The sequence below is a fragment of the Cervus canadensis genome, chromosome 6 (assembly GCF_019320065.1).
Source record: "Cervus canadensis isolate Bull #8, Minnesota chromosome 6, ASM1932006v1, whole genome shotgun sequence".
Lineage (NCBI taxonomy): Eukaryota > Metazoa > Chordata > Mammalia > Artiodactyla > Cervidae > Cervus > Cervus canadensis.
The window spans coordinates 81,644,428-81,664,791 of record NC_057391.1 but is presented as its reverse complement, the minus strand read 5'-3'; the positions used below and the strand labels follow the sequence as shown (position 1 = coordinate 81,664,791).

Here is a 20,364-nt window from a genome sequence, read left to right as displayed (position 1 = left end):
AATAGAAAAAAACAAATGAGGTACCAATCTTCAAAAATGTAAGAAGTATGCTCCTGGTGATTACCGTCTGGTAAGGCTAACTTGAATCCCTAGTAAAATAATGGAACAAATATTAAAAGAAAAAAATCCATAAACATTTAGAGTTTAATGGGTTCATAAAGAATAGTAGTATGCAGACTGCTTCATTTTAAAACATGCTTTAAAATTTTGATTTTTTTGGACAAAATAACAAAAAGGAGGAAAAGCACAAATATATTTAATGTCTCTGGATGTTAGAGAAGCATTTGTGAAAATTTCATAGAATTTTTACTTTTAGTTTTATTTCCAATCAGGACTCAGTATCATGATATAATAAATAAAATACACCAATAATAGCTGAACACAGTTAAAAGACAACTATAAGGTAAGATAAGTAGCAGTGAATCAAATTAGGAGGTGACTGGGTACTGATTAAGCATTGTTTAGAATCCGTATTGATGTCTGGGAGGATGAATAATAAATTAATTGGATTGATTTGCATTTCTTGATGATAGTAAATGTGAAAAGACATAACTATAAATAAATGAATATCAAAATAACACCACATACTGACAATGGAAAAAGGAAAATCAAAATAGGACTCAAAAGTGTGAAGGAGACTAAATCTTCTGAGGGTTATCTATGTGTCCAAAACTATCCCAAGTATTTACCCTATGTTTGATCATTCCTTTCTCAGCATAACTCCATTTGTGTATTACTACCCTCATTTGTAATGCAATTTGTGTAGTACACAAATGGAATTATGCTAAGAAAGGAATGGGAGAAGACTCCTGAGAGTCCCTTGGACTGCAAGATTAAACCGGTCAATCCTAAAGGAAATCAACCCTGAATATTCATTGGAAGGACTGATGCTGAAGCGGAAGCTCCAATACCTGATGCAAAGAGCTAACTCATTGAAAAAGACCCTGATGCTGGGAAAGACTGAAGGCAGGAGGAGAAAAGGGTGGCAGAGGATGAGATGGTTTGATAGCATCACTGACTCAATGGACATGAATCTGAGCAAACTCTGGGAGATAGTGAACGACACGTAAGCCTGGTGTGCTGCAGTCCGTGGGGTCGTAAAGAGTCAGACACAATTTAACGACTGAACACACACCCTCATTTGATGGATGAGGGAAGTGAGCCTGAGACATAAACGAATCTGCTGAAGGTCTAAGAGTTAGTGATTGGCAGAGTTCAAATTCAAACCCAGGCCTATCTGACTTCAAAGTCCCTGTTCCTTCTACAAAACAATACCACCTGCCTTGGAACACTAAAATATAATTTCTGTTGATTGAAAAATATTAAACCATAAGCCTTCAAGGGAAGGGAGAAATGTAGAAAAAGATAATGGATTAAAAAGGAATTATCTGACAACAAGTAAAAAATTGTATCTTCAACAATCTGACAGCAGCAAAAAAAGAAATGTTTACAGTCTAAATGGTCAGAGCTGAGTTTCTTTTCTTTTTTCACTTAGCTCTGATGAAACTATTGTAGACTTGAAAGTGTTTCATTAACAGAAAGACAGGGACAAGGTAGAAAACTGCAAAGGATGCTAAGAGTTAAGAATTCAATATGTTTAAGACTGCCCAAATAAAGCCACAAAGCCTTTGTGTCACGTGAGCAGTGCTGAAATGCCTAAGCACTAGAGTGAGGCCTTGCTTGTCCATAGGATGTTTGCAACTTACGGAAATTCAAGCAATAGAGGTAGAATAGAATTAAAATGGGTAATGGGACATTAAGATTAAAATTCCATATCAAAGACACTTCTTTGGAGTCAAGTTCAGAAGGCTATGAAACAGTACTTTAATGTTCTCCTTAAAGAGATTAGGTCAAGAGATATGTAGAGTATAAGCTCTTTGAAATCAACAGCCTTGGGTTTTGTTTGTTTTTTTGTTTGCCATGGAGAAGAGCTTGCACACTTGGGTACCTGCTAAATACAAAACACCATTACAGAGTTTTGAATTCCACCAGTTAAACAACAAAACTTGTATTACAAAACCATGCTAATCAGTTACCAAATACTAGACAACACAGCAGGTCTTTTTTTTTTTTTCATTTCTTGAATTCATATATACCATGTAAATCACGTTATCAAAAATAATAGCTAGGAAACTCACAATTCAAGCTTCCAAGCTTACCAGAATCTGTATCAGAGAGTACAAATGTCAAAATAAATATATACGGGAGCCTTTTACTAAAGGATTAATAATTGCAAGTGACACATTTATGAATGGGAATATCTACATCCCTCATATCAACGCACCAAATAGTGGAAGCGGTGCCCTCACTACTATCCTATCACTTCAAAAAGATGCTAAAAAAAAAATCTGCATAGAAGAAAGCAACAATATATCTCACATACTGCTAACAAGAACAGAAAAAAGACAAATGCTGATTATTTAGAGACTGAGATCAAATATTTTGTCTTTATTTTATAGGTAGTATCTAAGATATTAATGATGGAAGCATTTCTAAGATTCATAAGACTACATATCACTACATATAAGAGAAGGCTTCTTTTAAAAAAAGAAACAACCAGAAATTTAGCCCAATATCCAATATGAAAACACTTACAACATTAAGCTACTAACAAGGGTATGTTTCATAAGACACCTGAACAAATGAAAGGTGACTTGTAAACGATAATATTTCCTTTCTGGAATATTTTAGTCAAAGCCATAGATATGCCTCTAAACTGTTCATCATTTGAAGTCAGCTGCCTCCATCACAGCATGATCACTACCAGAAAAAGAGGATTCAGAAATTCCTGCAACTTCTACTTTTGTATACTACATCTGAAAAGATCTCAGCATTCATTTTCACTTATTCTATTTTACATTGTTAAACTATTCAAAGAGCAGGTGCATGAAATATATACTGTGAAATGGTGAAGCTAAAAGGCTTTCCATTTAGGGAATGGAGATAAAAGTTTGAATGAACTCTCCAAATGATCCAGAACTTACCTGCTTGACGGTTGATGACTGAAACTGTGCAGATACTGGACGCTATAAAAGACAGAAAAATGGAATAAAGCCTTATCTTCTCCTAACATGCCTGTATTTTCCAACTCCTACATCTAATATAAAAAAGAAAAAAATCATCTCCAAGCAGAGAACAAAAGCCAAAGCCCTATATTTTGCACTTGAAAGATTAGAGCATTTATTATTTTTCACACTGCATTCTCCTATGGTATAATTATTCCAGTTTCACCTCACCACTGAGAACTCAATCCTACTGTCACGTACTGAAGATCCTGAAGTTATTACTCCACCTGGTAAAACGGTCTCACACAGTACATGGAACTAATCTACAGCTTCTTAAGCCTTTAAGTAATTATCCTGTGGACTGCTCAGGGATGAAGTCACCCTGTTACCTACCAGTTAGCAGAGCAAACAGCGAATAGGTTCTTCACCATTTGCAAAGTCACCAATAAAAGCTGCAGGCAAGCTAAGAAAAGGGATTAATTCATTCAAGATTGACATACAGCTACTCCTAGAGTGGAACTTGCAGAAACTCTGTTAAAGCTGCACAGAAACATTTGTAATATTTTATACACAATCCTGTGACTCTTGCCACAGATACTGCAGAAAACAATTTAAAGGAACATACATGATTGCCTCAATTCAGTTTTCCTAGTACACCTAGGTTAACTCTCTACTTTTCTTGTTCAAAGTTAAAGAAAAGCCTTTGACCTGTGATGTACTACTGATCAGGACTTCCCCAGTGGCTCAGTGGTAAAGAGTTCACCTGCAGTGCAGGAGACACCGGAGGTGAGGGTTCGATCCCTGGGTCAGGAAGATCACCTGGAGGAGGGCATGACAACCCACTCCAGTATTCTTGCCTGGAGAATCCCATGGACAGAGGAGCCTGGCAGGCTATAGCCCATAGGGTCGCAAAGAGCCGGACACAAGTGAAGCAACTTAGCTCACACACACATATACGTACAACTGATCAAGTACAACACTGCTGCATGATTTCACTTCTAATCTAATTCCCCTTAAAATATAGTTCACCTTGTTCTATACTACAGCACTGATACTAATAGGGAATAATTTGAAAACAAGAGGTCACAGGTAGCCTGCAAACTAAATCCAGCTCACTGACATACTATATTTCATCTGCAAAGTATTATTTTTTAAATTGAACTTGTTGTCAGTATTTTAAAATAAGATTCCTGATTTCTCTAGAAAGTAAGAATATCTGACAACTCACGGCAGTGAGCAGCTAAAGCACAGAAGTAGAAGAGTTGGCCTGTTAATGTGAAGCATGCACTCACTACCCACTTCACTGCAGTTACGGCCCTCGTGAAAACACCTGGCCCTGTTTACTCTGCAATCCTCAGAGGCATTTTGAGGTTTCAAACCCTGTTCTAATGAAAAGTTATCTGAATAAATAATGGTATCTAAGCTTAGCAAACAGAAGTAGCAGTACTCTAAATGAGACCAGCAAACAAAAGGAAGAGGAGTGGGAGGAAAAAAGGGAGAGATGGAGGGCTAAAGTGGAGGTGGGATGAACATAGGAGGGAAAAAATAAGGGAAAGAGGAGGAATGGGGAGAAACAGCAGCTGTTTCTCCCTTCAAAGAGCTTACAATCTCACAGAGGAGTACTGGACAATGTAAAGGCAACAAATCAACGAAGGCAAAACAATGCAGTTGAAAACCAGTAAATAATGTTGCAACGAAAAGAAAAGGCCATGACAGAGTGGAATGGATTTAATAAGAAACGATCTCCAAACTTCTGAGCAGGTAAGGTAATCAGTCCAGACAGGAAGAGAAGGGGACCTTTTGGATAAGAAGAAAGGTTAAAGGCAAAGAAACACAAGTGGAAACTAACCAGGTCTAGATGGGCAGGGACTGATCAGATGACGGAATGGATAAACCATCAGACAGCTGACTGGTTTACCTGGAGCAAAAATGCAGAGTACACAAAGACTGGAGGAACACTGGGTCAAATGAAGTTTCAGACACGCCCGCCAAGCTCTCTGCAGGCATTTAGCTCATTTAAATTCAATCAGCACCTCATGATCACTGAGGGTCCTTGTGAAGAAAATCGCATGTAGAGAAGATATTATTTCAATTGAGCATCTTCTCTGCAAAGCTAGCCTGAAGATAATGCAGCAGAGTAGTGATGAGAAATTTGCAGAATCCCTCTCTGTGCCTCATTTACGAGCATGTCAATGTGAAAAGACTGGGAGCAATTTTTCAAAAGAGAGACAAAGAAAAAAGAAAAGAAAATGAAAAAAGAAGCCAAAAGAAAAGAAAGACAAAAAGCACAAAGTAAGATGGTTTGAAAGCATTAAAAGCATAAGCTATTAGCCATGGCTGAATATAACTGCCTCCTGTCTAGAATGATCCCCCAATTCTCCTGCTATAGGTGACCTTCTAATAACAGTGCTTCAGCTCACTTATTGACAACAGCTGCCACTTTACAATAAGCTTCCTTGGGGCTTCCTGTTGCTGGAACTGCTTACCTGAGGTTTCTGGAAAGGGTTTCGCCTGGAAGACTCAAAGGTGGGGTAAATTGGCCGGGTTGATGTCCGCTGGGCAGGATCTTGACACACAAACCCTGAATGGGGAATAGGAAACATTAAAACTGCCATTTGCTAAGAAATAAGGAGGTTTAGCTGCACCTCTCCTTTTGATGGACAAGCTCAGTTTCACTGCCATAAATCTGATAGAGCTCCGTCCTGAAGAGGTTTAGGCATGACTCTCCCATACACATCCTCCACTTGAACTTTGAACTATCACAACTGGAGTGAACAAGAAAGGAAAATATGCAGAACAATCAGCCTTCCTTGTTGGGGAACCGAAATGTGATTCTGATGGACAAAGAGATGGTGACTTTTGATGACCTTCAGAGTAAAAGTGCACTTAAAAACACACAGTTGTTAATAAAGACAAAGTATTTTAAAGTGCCTTCCTGGATGGTGACTGGAAAATAACAGTGTTGGTTTTTACCAGGAGAATCCAGAAGCAAGTGAGGGGTCTTATCCTGTTATAGGATCCACTTCTGGAACAGCCCAAAGTGGTCTACTACTGGCAAGTTCCAAAATATGCTTTGTAGATTATCCATGGCTTAAGGAATTAGGCTTGGGCTAATTTCACTTACTTCCTAAAAAGAAGCAGATTCTCATCCAAGGAGAATGGGGTAGCAAAGTTTTACAGCATTTGATGGTACATCAAGTGCTAGTTCAAATGTGTTTTATTATGTGTTTTTTGGGTACTTAAAACAACAACAACAACCCTAAACCCACAACATACCCACTTGGCAGCCCATCTCCATCTCAAAGTTTTGTTTTATCTACTCACAAAGGGATTTTTCCCTTGGCTTGCTTCAGTTATTTCTACAGAAGAGATTGTGTTGACACCAGTAGAGACTGCATAGCAGAAACATAGCCAGTCTCCTTGGTAACAAAGCCTCTTCAGTGGGTTTCACTATCTCAGCTCGGGGTAAAATATATTTTCTCCAGATCTTTGCTTAATTCTCTTCCTCAGCTCATGATTCCTGTGCCCCAGGAATTAGGTCTCAGCCCTAGCTGTGGTTCAGCCTCAGGGCAGGAAGGAGCCAGGGGGTATAGAGACTTATAAACACTTCCCTGAAAATATAATTTTTGAGTACAAAACATTCAGTATGGCTGAGGAACTGCCAGTTGGCAACACATATAGTCTGACAAAATGTATGCTCTACTTCATTTTTATGAGTCTTCAGAAAAAGAATACTACTCACCTACAACAGTGAACATATCTGAGATCATACTGGCTTTAATCTTTAGGTCCAGAGGTGCATCACTAACAGAATAAAGAAAGAAAAGAGCAATTGATAATTTTATAGGTTAAGAGAATAGCTGCCCTTAACATCCCTCAATATAATAGAGCTACCAAATGTCAGTGAGGAGCAACACATAAAGTACATCAAATCCATGGGGGAAAAAAATCTGGGCAAAAATTCTAGAAATAAAAGCCTGGTGTCAAGCTCATCCTCTGTAAGGCAGGCCCAGCTCTAAGGCACTGATCCACTGACACTCAAACTTTTTATTCCAGAAGGTCTTGTTTGCACAGGGTCATGAACACTGCTTTATTATCACTGTGGATTTTAGAGGTTCAGATTTTTAATATGCTCTTTTATGAGCATGCCCATCATTCAAAGTACTTTTTACTGCTGTGATCATCAAATCACATTCACATGCAAGAGAAGGAACTTGGGCTATCTTTGTACTTTTTTTAAGACTTCATTTTCCATTCTAAATTGATCTCCTTAAGACTGTGTGCTTGCAAATTAAAGCAATAAATAAATAAATAAATAAGCTATACCAAAGTATCACCAGATGATACAGAAGGAACCCACATGGAAGCAGAAACAACAAAGCCTGAAAGTGTGGGGCCTCCCTGTGGTGATGATGCCAGTCTGGCTTTGGGGTTGAGGTGTTCCCCCAGAAACCAGATTCCTTTGCCAGGAAATCTACAAAACACTGACCTAACCAAAGGGTAGCACAACATCTGAAGCATCTGTATTATCCAGCCCTACACCTTACAACTCAGGTGAAGCCAGACTCCCACCCAACCAAGTAGTCATTCTGTCTTTATTTGATTGCTTGGCATTTTGCCAACATTTTTCATTGTTAAAAATGCAGCAGCTGGGTGGTCTCTGGCATAAATCTCTAGGGTTTTCTAGCTGTTTAGAGAAGCATATAGCTAACAGAAACTCTGGCTGTAGTCACAGATAGAAGCAGAATCTTCTCTGGTATTGGAAAATAAGTTTCTTTCCTTCTTCTAAACGATAGGTTAAAAATAATTTTTTTAAAATGTCTGAGGATTTTAGACTTTAATCTTGGATGGATAACACCAGGACATGGACAGGGTAAGAGGACCAAATATTATTTATACACTCTAGGCCCAGCTCTACACCTTTATGATATGTGTGGGTTAGAGGATGTATAAACTTTTGGTAACAAAGGAAATACATCTTGTGATTTCTTTACCCTTAGCTGAACACCTACAAAGTTTAAAAAAAGTGTGAGAGGGAATGCAGTGGAGATAAAAATAAAAGAAGCATCCCTAGAAGCCCAATAAGATAGTAAACAGAGATTGCAAATTGACTAGTAAGACAGAGGTCCATGGTTGCAATATGAACTCTGATAATATGCCACAAATCCCCCAAATTTAGAAATTCTAATCATCTCAATCTAATAAAGAAGGGGAAAAAACATCTCCTAGTGCCAAGAGAAATGACCAAAAAAAATTGTTTTAGTATTGCTTATTGAAGGTTTATCCTTTTCTAGTTAATGGAACAGACTACTTACCAGGCCAAAGAAGGAGAGAGATTCACTTCCAACAACCATGGCTTCAGGGTAGAATCTATGAGCACGTCAAAGCCATAGAGTTCTAGAAATACAACATAACACAATATACAAAATCATTTTCCATGTCACAACCAAAGATCTGGAAGAGTCAATCCAGTCAACTTTCATCAAAGGCCTAGAAACTTGCTGAGTATCCAGAGACAGTAGATGTAGAGAACTTTCAAGTCCAAGAGAAATTAATCAAGTTCTGGGGCTTCCCTGGTGGCTCAGATGGTAAAGCATCTGCCTGCAATGCGGGAGACCTGGGTTCGATCCTATGTCGGGAAGATCCCCTAGAGAAGGAAATGGCAACCCACTCCAGTACTCTGGCCTGGAAAATTCCATGGACAGAGGAGCTAGAGATAATAATGCTCCATGGTTTCTATCATCCACTCTTGACATTTCTGAGTTCTATAGAGAAAGTCACCTGACTCTAAAAGTTAACAAGCATGATTCTGGTGCTGTGCAGAAGGCTAAAAAAAAATGTTAGGAAAAGGAATGCAACAAGTGCATCTAATATCAATGCTGCCTTGGGCTTGTTTTGGGTTGTTCTTCCCCACCACACTCTGAAAACAGGAAAATCTACTGAAGGCATCTCTCTAGGATCTTCCCATCACACTTTATTAAACCAAGACCTTGCTTTTGCAATGTAGGTCAAAAAAAAAAAAAAAGGCATAAAACCTATTTGTTCTTTCCCCTCTAAGGTTTCAATTCCCCTTTGAAGATAGAAAATAAAATATACTGGCCCACCGTAGAAAGACAGAAGAGAAAGGAGGGAGCCATTGGCAGCCAAGTGGGACTACGATATGTCACAAGGGAAGGAGCCAAGGATCAAATTTCCTTTGCTAATTCTTGTCCCCTAAGTCCCCAACTGTTACAAAGCCAGAACCAGGAGCTGGCTCTTCTCCCGGAATGCAGGGGTGAGAGGCTAACTTGGAACCTTAGCTGGCAATCTTTACTCTCATTATCATCATTAACGAGGCCCTCTCCACAGTCCTCCTCAGTATACACACATCGAATGCATCAGACTTTCAGAAGTCCCACTCATTCTCAAACATTCCACACTCTGTGTCCCTCAAATAAACTGTTTGCACACACCTTCTCTCCAAGAGAAAAGACTAGTTTCCTGACAATCTGACCGAGGTCACAGGCCACACAACTCACACCCACGGAATACAACCAGGTATTTTCCAGAAATTCATTTTGAGGCAAATTTCTTTACTTCAAGAAGAACTACTTCTCCATTTCTCAATCCTCTCAAACACACAGAAGAACAAATGGGAGTTTCTAAAAAGATGATGCCAAAGACTCCCTTCTGGAACACGGAAGCATGGAGCAATGGGAATCTAGGGACCCGGGCCCCCCTCACCACATTGCCCTTTGCTCCCTGTGGAGCCTGAGAAGACCACCTCTCTCCCTCATATTTATTAGCATGCTCTGGCTTCCTTTATCCTCTTTATCAATCACCATTTGTCAATATCTGTATGCTCAGTTAACCTATAAACAGAATTCCTACTTATGCAACATAGATTCGGGTAGATATGCATTTTTAAATTCTCTCTCAGGAAAAGTTCTCAGGAAGGAGTTGTTTTCCATAGTACTTATTTAGGATTCCATTTAAATTACAAAAATAATCACAAACTATAAGAGAGTCTGAGACCGGATTCACCCTCATGTAACTACACAAAAATCATATATTATCAAAACTTTAAAGGTGTAAAGAAAAGAAAGCAAAAAATAAAAAAAAAAAATAAAAAAACAAACAAAAAAGAAAAGAAAGCTCCTTTACCTATCTTTTTTTTTTTTTTTGGCAGCATATTCGTAGCTTTTATGGCCAGTACATCCTTCTGAATATTTTACCCAATCTTCAGTCATTCCACAGAATATTCCCCCTTTAATTTGAGGAAAATCTTTCTGTGATATAGCATTAGTAAAGGCATTTAAGAGGAAACATCTAACTACAAAAACTGCAAATCCATGTTAACATTACACAAGCACAGAAAAATACAATAGAAGTCTGATTCAAGGAAAACATTCTCTTCAGTTTTTGAAAACTGAAGCACAGGATTCAACTATTTCATAAACTGGTAATATTATTATTAATAATAATAGCATAAGGAACAGGATGAGAATAATGACTGGTGCACATATTGATCACATTTGCAGAATCAGCCACAAATGAACACAAACTGAAATCAGAAATACAAGCAGTAAGACCCGTTATTTAAACACCTCCCAATAAGCAGCCGACATATTTACTTAACTCTCTCTCAAATTCAGAGGCAAATTCCAAGACTCTCAGTTGAAACGCTGAGAAACCGGTAATGTAGAAAATCAGAGAAAAGAAAAGAAAAAAAAAACCCAAAGAGAGACAACACCCTTTATCAGTTCAGTTCAGTTCAGTTCGGTCTCTCAGTCTGTCCGACTCTCTGTGACCCCATGGACTGCAGCACGCCAGGCTTCCCTGTCCATCACCAGCTCAGGTAAATAAAACCCACCAGTTGCTAAATGATCTTAAAATCAACTTTGAACCTAACCAACATCTGTACACACAGATATACAGATGTGTGACAGCATCAGGTACACTGCAAAGCCCAGGTCACCTGAGAGGCTGGAACCAGAGGAGAGGACTGGGGTGACAAAGAGAGCACTTGTATCAAGCTTATCTCTTAAAACGATCAACTCAGCTTAATCAAAATCATTTGGTTCCTTGGCAGGATAGGAGAGTCCTTATAGCAAATCTTTTAACTTAGGCTTAGTCTTTTCTCTGGATATTACAGATTTTAAAAGGTAAAAAGCATCAATAAGTTGCACTGAGAATATGAAACTTACTCACCTTTTGATGTATGTTTTAGCAGCAGTGTCTACAATTTCAAAAATTCAGTTACCCATGGTGACATACACCAGTGTTCCTGTCATTAAAAGGTGCAGGCAAGCCAGGCTTCTCCAGTTCTGAGAGCTAACTTTCTTTGTTCCTCTGTGCTGTCTCCATTGTAACCGAAAAACAAGTATCTTCAAAGGACTGTTGCTATCACCTTGCTCAACTGTTTCCCCAAGGAAATTTTCCTTGGTGAGATATAGTTCCTTCAGCCCCAGCTAAAACAAAACAAACTTGCAAATCTGACTGGTGCATGGTAAGAAGAAGCCTGACTCCAGCTCACATTTTACATTAGCACCCTTATCCCCCATTTCTTTCCAGCAGTTTCTTAGAAAGCAATCTACACTTAGCCACACTCACTTTCTTAATGCTTGCTGACTCTCCTGCCCAGAGCGATTTGCTTCTGCTGCCATTCTTTAATAACTGACTATTCTCACTATGATCCCAAAGACTGCCTTGTTGCTTTAAGCCCAAGCATCTGAAAACTGCTGACCGCCCCTTACTTATTGGAACTTTCCTCTTCCTTGGTTCCAGGACACTGCTCTCGTCTGACTGTCCTCCTTTCTCTCTTTCTTTCATCCCTTCTCTTCTGCCACTGGTAGTCACTGGTAGGTTTGTTTGCTCAGGGTAGCATCCTCAGGTCTCTCCCCTTCTCAATTCTACTGCTCTTCTTGGATGCTCTCATGTATTCTCATAGCTGCAATTAATATGATGATGATGACATTCAAATCTCTGTCTTTACTCCAGTGTCTCCTGGACACCAAATCCATGAATCCAAATGCCATCCAGACAACTTCACTAGGATATCCCAGAGGTACTCGATGCTCAACAAAACATAGCTCAGTATCTTCTCCCAAAACTTTGTTTGGCTTCCCACTGTTCTTCATCTTGGAAAACCCCACACACTAGTTGCCTGTACTAGAGACACTCTTCACCACCTGCCAAATGCAACACATTATCATATCTCTTTCTCTGTTTCTCTTTAGTCTATTTTCTATATTCCCCTTTGAGGTAAAATTTACATATTTAATGAAATGGACAGATCGTAAGTGTGCTATTTGATGAGTCTTGATACATCCATAAAACCCACACTCGTATCAACACACACAGAACACTTCCATCACCCCAGAAAGATCCCTCACGCCCCTTCCTGGTAAATATCCTGCTCCCTGTCACCACACCACCAGAAACTATTATTCTTATTTCTTACACCAGGGATCAGTTTTGCCTATTCTAGAGTTTCATATAAATGGATGCATATAGGATACACTCTTTTGAGTCTGACTTCTCTCATTTAGTATGCTTTTGAGGTTCAGCCATTTATCATTATTTCTTATTTGAAGACAGGTTTACTGAGGTTTAATTTACACACAATAAAGTTCACCCTTTTGCATCACAGTTTGATGAGTTTTGACAAATGTATGGTTACCCGCCATCACCAACACGCAGAACAATTCTATCACAAATGCTCCCTCTGTCCCTTTGCAGTCAATCTGCCCTCCCGGCCCACTGGCAATCATGATCTGACTTCTGCCTTTTCCAAAAGTCAAATAAATGGAATCACAAAGCATGTAGCCTTCTGAGAGTGGCTTCTCTCACTTAGCTCTGTGCATGTGAGATTTATCTGTGTCATCACACATGTCAGTAGCGTAATTCATTCCTTTTACTGCTCAGTAGTATTCCATTTTATAGACCACAATTTGTTTATCTATTCAACGGCTGATAGACATCTGGGCTGCTTCCAATTTTTGGTGATTATAAATAAAACTGCTATGCACATTCATGTAAAGCTATTTGCATGAACATATGGTTTCATTTTTCTTGAGTAGATACCTAGGAATGGGAGTGCTGGGTCATGTGACTAAGAGTATATTGTCACTGTGTTCCTCCTACCACCAAATCATTCCCCTAGCACTAGTCTCTCCCTATTGTAGTCCAATTCTCCACGTGGCCATGAGAATTATGTTCTAAGACACAAATCTAACAGTCAGATGGAGAGACAGGCAATGAATCAGCCCAGCAAGACTCTAATGTCAGGCTGGCTCCTGGAGGACTTTAGTCACCTCATGGGGCTTTCCGGGCGGCTCAGCAGTAAAGAATCCATCTGCAATGCAGGAGGATCCAGGAGACACTGGTTCAGTCCCTGCATTGGGAAGATCGCCTGGAAGAGGGCATGGCAACCCAGTCGAGAATTCTCGCCCGGAGAATCCCATGGACAGAGGAGCCTGGCAAGCTACAGTCCATGGGGTCACAAAGAGTCAGACACGACTGAGCGACTGAACATACAACCCGGCAATGTTATTCAGTAGCCCCTCTGTTATAATTTTGTCACACAAAGCTGTGGGTCAGGTCATGATAAAAGTTAAAGGAAAAATAGTAACTCTGTTTTTCCACTGCTCAAAAAACTCCATAGCTGTCTATTGTCTACAGGATGAATTTATACACGCCAGTGCTTTATAAGGAGCAGGAAATGGCAACCCACTCCAGTATTCCTGCCAGGATAATGCCATGGACAGAGAAGCCTGGAGGGCTACAGTCCACGGGGTCTCAAAGAGCTGGACACGACTGCTGACTGAGCACAGTGCTTCACCAAGGGGCCCTAAACTACCTCTGTAACCTTGCCTCTCACCACCGAATCCAACTCCGGCTACAGCTAGCCACATTGAACTTTTCATTTCAAAACATGCCACTTCCTGTCAAGACACTGCCTTTTGCATGTCATACTCCCTCTGCTAGGAATGGCTTTCTCTGGCTCCCTGAGGCACAGAGCTGGTAACCCCTTGTATATTCCAAGGACACCTGAGTCACTCTACTGCTTGTCCTGAAATGTGTCATTTCACAACTGCTTCTCTCCACCACTTGAGGGCAGAAGTCATGTCTCGTTCACTGCTCTATACCAAACAGCCTGTACTATACAAAGTACACAGGAAGCAAGCAAGAAAGACTGATTAAAAAAAAAGAAGAAGAAAAAAAAATTTTTTTTTAATGTACAACACTACAATTTTTGAGAAAGACAAAATAATTTGCAGCTACTTCCTAAAAATAACCCTAACCAGAAGACTTAATGCTCATAATAAAGTCACCAATTACAAAGAAAATAGGAGAAATTCTAATTAAAGAATTTTACATATTAAGGAGAAACTTAACAAAAGGCAGCCTAGAACGGGAGGAGAAAAAAAAGATTTGACAGAGAAAATAACAGTGCATCCAAGTCCTAAGAGATTACTAAACATGTCACACCATTAGTTCTGGAAATCAACCTACTAACGCTCCCCAGAAAAAAAGTCCCAGCTGAAGCTGTAATCCTTGAAATTGGAAAGTGCTGACATTAGCCAGTGCTCGCTGTCAGTCAAATGCTATTATTGTATAAAGGAAATTCTTTTCACTTTGGCTTTGGATTGGAATTGAATATCTAAGAAGGAATACTCTATCTGGGGTCCAGAAGGAAAATTTGGGGGAAAAAAAAAAACAACAGATGAAAATCCCACAGAAAAATGAACTAAATAAAAGAAAAAGCCCAGAGCCAATTTGTTAACTAGTCCAATAAATCGACATGGTATCTGGCTACCATGTGTAAAGGTGGACTTGAAGGGAATATCTAGAAGGTGGTGCAGTGGTAAAGAATCTGCCTGCCAATGTAGGAGATGCAAGAGATGCGGGTTTGATCCCTGGGTGGGGAAGATCCCCTGGAGTAGGAAATGGCAATCCATTCCAGTATTCTTGCCTGGAAAATTCCATGGACAAAGGAGCCTGGCGGGCAACAGTCCACGGGGTCGCAAACAGCTGGATACGACTGAGCACGCACACACGTACACACGTACTGTTGATTAGAACACAAAGAGGCCTTTTTTAGGCCTGATCTGCTAAAAAAGATGATATCATTTTTCCTGAGATCTAGTTACAGGAGAGCAGAGAGAGAATCCAGGATATGGGGCATGCCAAAAATGGCTGGACGCACCAGAAGTTGTATTTATGTGGGTGGAGAGTGAGCCAGAGAGACCTGGCTTTCAAACTTGGCTTTGCCATTTATTAACAGCATGACCTGGGACAAATTATTTAACCTCTCTGAATCTTTTTTCCTTGTCTATAAAACATGAGTAATAAATACCAACAAAACTGTTATGAGGACTAAAGGAAATAGCCAATGAAGTGTGCCTGACAAACAGTAGGTACTTTCTTCTAAGTCCCTTCTACAGTAAACTTCCCTTCCCATCTAAACAGAAGCATTTGATTAGCCAGAAAAGAAAGCTATCTCAAAAAGTGAACTGTTTGATGATTTTCATTACTTTTTTTATTGGTCAAGTAGTTTACATTATAAAATGTATGCCGCCCACTGTCAATCCTTCAACAAATATTTATGAACAGCCCTACTTTAAGAATGTCAGTTTAGGGGTTTCCCTGGTGGTCCGGTGGTTAAAAAAATCTGCCTTGCAATGCAGGGGACACGGGTTCAATCCCTGGTCCGGGAAGATCACACATGCCACAGAGTAACTTAAGTCTGTGAGCCACAACTACTGAGTCCGCCCACCTACAGCCCATGCTCAGCAACAAGAGAAGCCAGCACAATAAGAAGCCATGCACCGCAACTAGAGAGCAGCCCCCACTCTCTGCAACTGGAGAAAGCCTGAGCAGCAATGAAGACCCAGAGCAGCCAAAAATAATTAAATTTTGGTAAAGAAAAAAAAAAAAAAGAATGTCAGCATAATTACCCAGTAAAATAGTCTTAAACAATATCAATAAAAGGCCAAACCAGCATACATTCCACAAAATACCAGAGTATATTGAACATGGTGGTGGTGGTTTAGTCGCTAAGTCGTGTCCAACTCTTATGATACCATGGACTGTAGCCTGCCAGGTTCCTCTGTCCATGGGACTCTCCAGGCGAGAATACTGGAGTGGGTTGCCATTTCCTTCTCCACAGGATCTTCCCCACTCAGGAACTGAACTCGGGTCTCCTGCATTGCAGGCAGATTCTTGACCAACTGAGCTACGAGGGAAGTCCTTATGTTGAGCACAGTTCATCCTGAACAATGAAATCGCCAGTTTCTGACCTAAGTGAGGCCAGTCTGATCAATTCTACAAGTGGCAGGACAGCTGGTTCATACACTCTCAGGCTAGAGAGGACCGGGGTCATAGCCTGTTACTTCAGTCATCCTCATACACGAGATGAAACCAGTGTCAGCAGCAGCATCTTTAAAGGATAGCTAACATCCTGTTGTTTTTGGCTGCTTTTCTCCAACTGCTCAAAAAAAAAAAAGCTGTTCTCATAGCCAGTTATCTCACATTGCCAATTTCCTAAGCATATTTAAAGGGTTGCTGTTTAAGCATATATTTCATATGGTACCACATTTTCAAAATCTTAAACGCAGTAAATATTAAGACTGTCAAAAGTCTGTTTTATTGGGAGAGGCATCAAGAATCCTATTGACCATGAGTCCTATGACCAAGATGATTTGATTGCCAAAACTCCTCTTCTGACCCCTTTTCTCTTAAGCTGAGTCTCTTTCATTTGAGTTCTCCAATTCACTAACTCTAGGGGGAAGGGTCTTAACTTGTCAGGGCCCCAATTTCTTTATTCAGACTAATTCTCTGAGGTCCTTTCCAGATGTACCAATTTATTAAAAGGCACCAACTGGCTAAGTTTCTGATAGCTTGTGAAGGTTCCTAGAGCTACATTTAAATGCTATTAACACAATGCAGATATTTGTGTATACTGTCCCATGTAAAATCTGGTTTGTGTATACTGTCCCATGTAAAATCTGGTTTGTGTATACTGTCCCATGTAAAATCTGGTTTGTGTATACTGTCCCATGTAAAATCTGGTTTGTGTATACTGTCCCATGTAAAATTTGGTTTGTGTATACTGTCCCATGTAAAATTTGGCTTGTGTATATTGTCCCATGTAAAATTTGGTTTGATTAAACCACCACCTTACCATCTACACCTTGAACACAGCAGGAACTGAGAAAAGTCAACTGCATAGGTAAACAAAGGAATGGGAATATTGAAGGTACCTGGAACATTGCTGGCCACAAGGGGTAGGGTGGGGAAAAATCATAGGCCAGAAACACTTAGATACTAATGGGGTGCTCCTGGCAAGGAATCACATAATGTGGAAGGGCAGAAACAACAACCAAAAGAATATAGTGAACCCCATCACCCGACTATTGGCTTCCTCTAAAACACCAATGCCCTGTTCAAGCCAAATTCTTCTGGGAAGCTCTCAATTCCTGTTTACTCTAAAACAAATGAAAAAGAGAAGAGAAAAAAAAAAAAAAACCAGATTATTCCTTGTAACTTAAACCCCAGGGGAGGTTGGGAACCAGTGGGAGGCAAAGAGATTCACACAAATACACACACGTATACAAAATCATTTCTGATGGGGGGGAGGTTAATAAGGCACACAAAATCCCAGGGCTGACAGGAAGTGGAATTAGAACCACAAAAGCCAAGAAGATAGTCAACAATTTAAAAAACTCCAGATGCACTCAGTTTATTAAAACTGAACACAAGCAGGGAGCCAGGAAGGAGACCCATGGCTGATGAAATAGTCTTACAGGGTATTTCACTGAATCAGAGAAAGTCACTGTTCATTTCTCATCAGAACTTCTAATGCCATTAAAGTCAAGAAATTCTTAAGCTTCCAAAAGGCAATCAGGTAATGAAATAAAATAGAAAACATTCAGAAGAGCTTTTGATGATTTCTAGAACAAAGATTTTCACACTAAGAGCTACTAGAAATTTATTCTCATAGAAAAGGCACGTAGATATGGAAAAGAAACACTTATTTTTTTCATCTAATAAGGTTTTTGCAGTTGGAATATTTTTCCCATGCCCCCTCCTCAAAAAGTCTGCAATAATTCTAAGAGCTCTAAGTCCTGACCACACCAGATCCACTGGGAAGCCTACCGTCAGGCCACCACAAGGCAATTGAAGCAAGAACCAATCATTCATTCAACAAACATTTTCCAGACATCCTCCAAAAGCAAAAAAATGCTGCTGTGCACAGAAGGAGTAAAAGCAAGGGAGACGTTGTTGCCGTCTTCAGGGAGCTTCCAGTCCAGTGTGGGAGACAGACACGTAAACGGGCATGAAGGGGCTGCTGCAGACTGAACGGAGGACTGGGGTCACGGAGGCTCATTGTGGTGGGAAGACTTGGGGAAAGCATCACCAAAGAAGCGATACTTGACTTCATCTTGAAAGAAGTCAGTCATCTTTCAAGTAAAGTAACAGGAGAAAGATATTTCAGGCACAGGATAAAAGCAGGTGCAAAGGCAGAGGGTGAGGAAAGTGGCCGCAAAGGCCAGGGAAATGGTAAAAGATTTGCTTCAGCAGAAGCAGAGACGGAGGGGAAGGGGAGACACGGAGACCACTAAGAAGATAAGCTCGGTGGCTACTGACAGGAAGAGAACACAGAGGAACAAGTACAGAGCAGCGCGAGCGGGGAGGCGCAACAGGACACTTGGCTGGGCCGGGATTCCTGGAGGCGGCATGTCAAGCCGTCTCAGGACACAAACAGGAACGTGCAGGGCCGACGGGAGGGGCGTCTTGTAGCCGGACAGCGGCACTTACGCAGAGGCCCAAGGGCACGGAGTCCTCGGGGACACCCCTGGCTTCTGAGGTGTAAGCGGGGAAATGATACTCCAGAAAAGCCGGCTGGAGTCAGAGCCTTAGAGACTTCAAAGCCCTACCAAGTTTCTATTCGTAAGTTAGGTCTAGGGAGCCGCTCACGGATTTTAGGAGACATGAACATGTTTGCATTCTGAAAGAGATACACAGACATCATAACCTCTTCTTTTCCTATATAATTAAAGAGATCAAGAATTACAATGCCTAATTATAAAAATAACAAAAAAACATTTTTATGGAGTACAAATTGAAGGCCGACATGTGCCAAGTGCTTTGCACACGTCATCTCATTTGGTCTCAGGGTGCTCTCAGAAGGTAGGCACTCTCATGACTGCCGTTTTACAGTCGAGGAAGCAGGATGAGAGGAACTTGCTGAAAGTCAGAAGGGGTGTAGATGGGTCTCAAACCAAGTCTGCCAGGCTCTAAAACCCAGGTTCTTTAAGTTCCCTGGAATCCTGCCTCTGGAGCAAGCTGGGACTCTCAGAGTCTTACTACTGTATTCCTTTAACTATCCGCTCCGTCAGTGATCCTGCTGTTTCACTAACACAGCCTGCCACCTGCTGAGGTCGGTGTGACTGCACAGACACTGGTGCCAGCCCTCTCTGAGGAGTCACAGCCGCAGAGAGAGACGGGTGCAGGCCCCCACGCTGCCACAGCCACAGCTGGCGGGTCAGTAGGCAACAGCCTCCCCGGTCTGACAGTTGTGAACTGCTTGCTGCTCCTTCTCTGTGCAATCAGGGAATTAAGGGTGGGAGGGGAGGGGTGGAGGAGGAGAAAGGGAAGAAGGAAGGGGTGGGGGTGGGGGGGGCGGGAAACTCACTAGAAAGAAGACTAAAACAAAGAGGAGGAGTCATTGGAAAATGGGAGAAAGTACATACTGGTACCAGCCAGAGCTTCTTGGAACAGTTCCCAGTCTGGCTGCCAAAGAGCTCTGGAATATATTTGTTAGAGCTGGATTCCTGTACAGTCCGTTGCAGACTTTTTCTGATTGCACTCTGACCAAGAGACCCACACTTTTAGTTCCAATCCCTGCTTCCCACACAGAAAGCCGGTTAGTCCTCAGGGGACCTCCAACTAAGCTCACCACTGGCCTCTTCGTATGCTACGTGAGTTTAGAAAAGAAAGAAAAGTCTACCACATACCTTTGACTCCTGTAGAATGACTAAGCCTCTCTACCCCAGGATCCCACCCCAACTTCCCGAGCCCCTTTTCACAAAATATGTTAAGCTTCTTGAGTCTCCTTACCAAAACAACTGCTCCGATGAGGAACAAAGGTTTTACAGGCTGTGGCAATAGCTAGTTCAGCGGAGATTATAGTCTTAATGATCAGGTCCTCTACATGGGCCATCAGTGCTACAAAGGGGAAAAAAATAAAAGCACTATAATGCATGGATTAGGACTGGATTCCAGAACACAGTGTAATTATAAAAGCACACGTGGTCATTCAAAGAAGTCTCCATGTGGCATGTGAATGGTGCTCCGGGACAAGGCATGTGTG

General features: G+C 40.9%; 1 protein-coding gene across 1 annotated transcript in view; it reads right to left on the bottom strand.

The window, feature by feature from the left end:
- Positions 1 to 20,364, bottom strand: part of TTLL5 (tubulin tyrosine ligase like 5) — a 306,157-nt gene that overhangs the window by 232,876 nt on the left and 52,917 nt on the right. Inside the window, exons 12-15 of the mRNA XM_043473030.1 lie at positions 20,112 to 20,219; positions 8,321 to 8,402; positions 6,748 to 6,809; positions 5,492 to 5,586 (exon numbers count right to left, since the gene is read on the bottom strand). Coding sequence (XP_043328965.1) covers positions 5,492 to 5,586; positions 6,748 to 6,809; positions 8,321 to 8,402; positions 20,112 to 20,219 — 347 coding nt within the window. The remainder of the gene's footprint in view (positions 1 to 5,491; positions 5,587 to 6,747; positions 6,810 to 8,320; positions 8,403 to 20,111; positions 20,220 to 20,364) is intronic.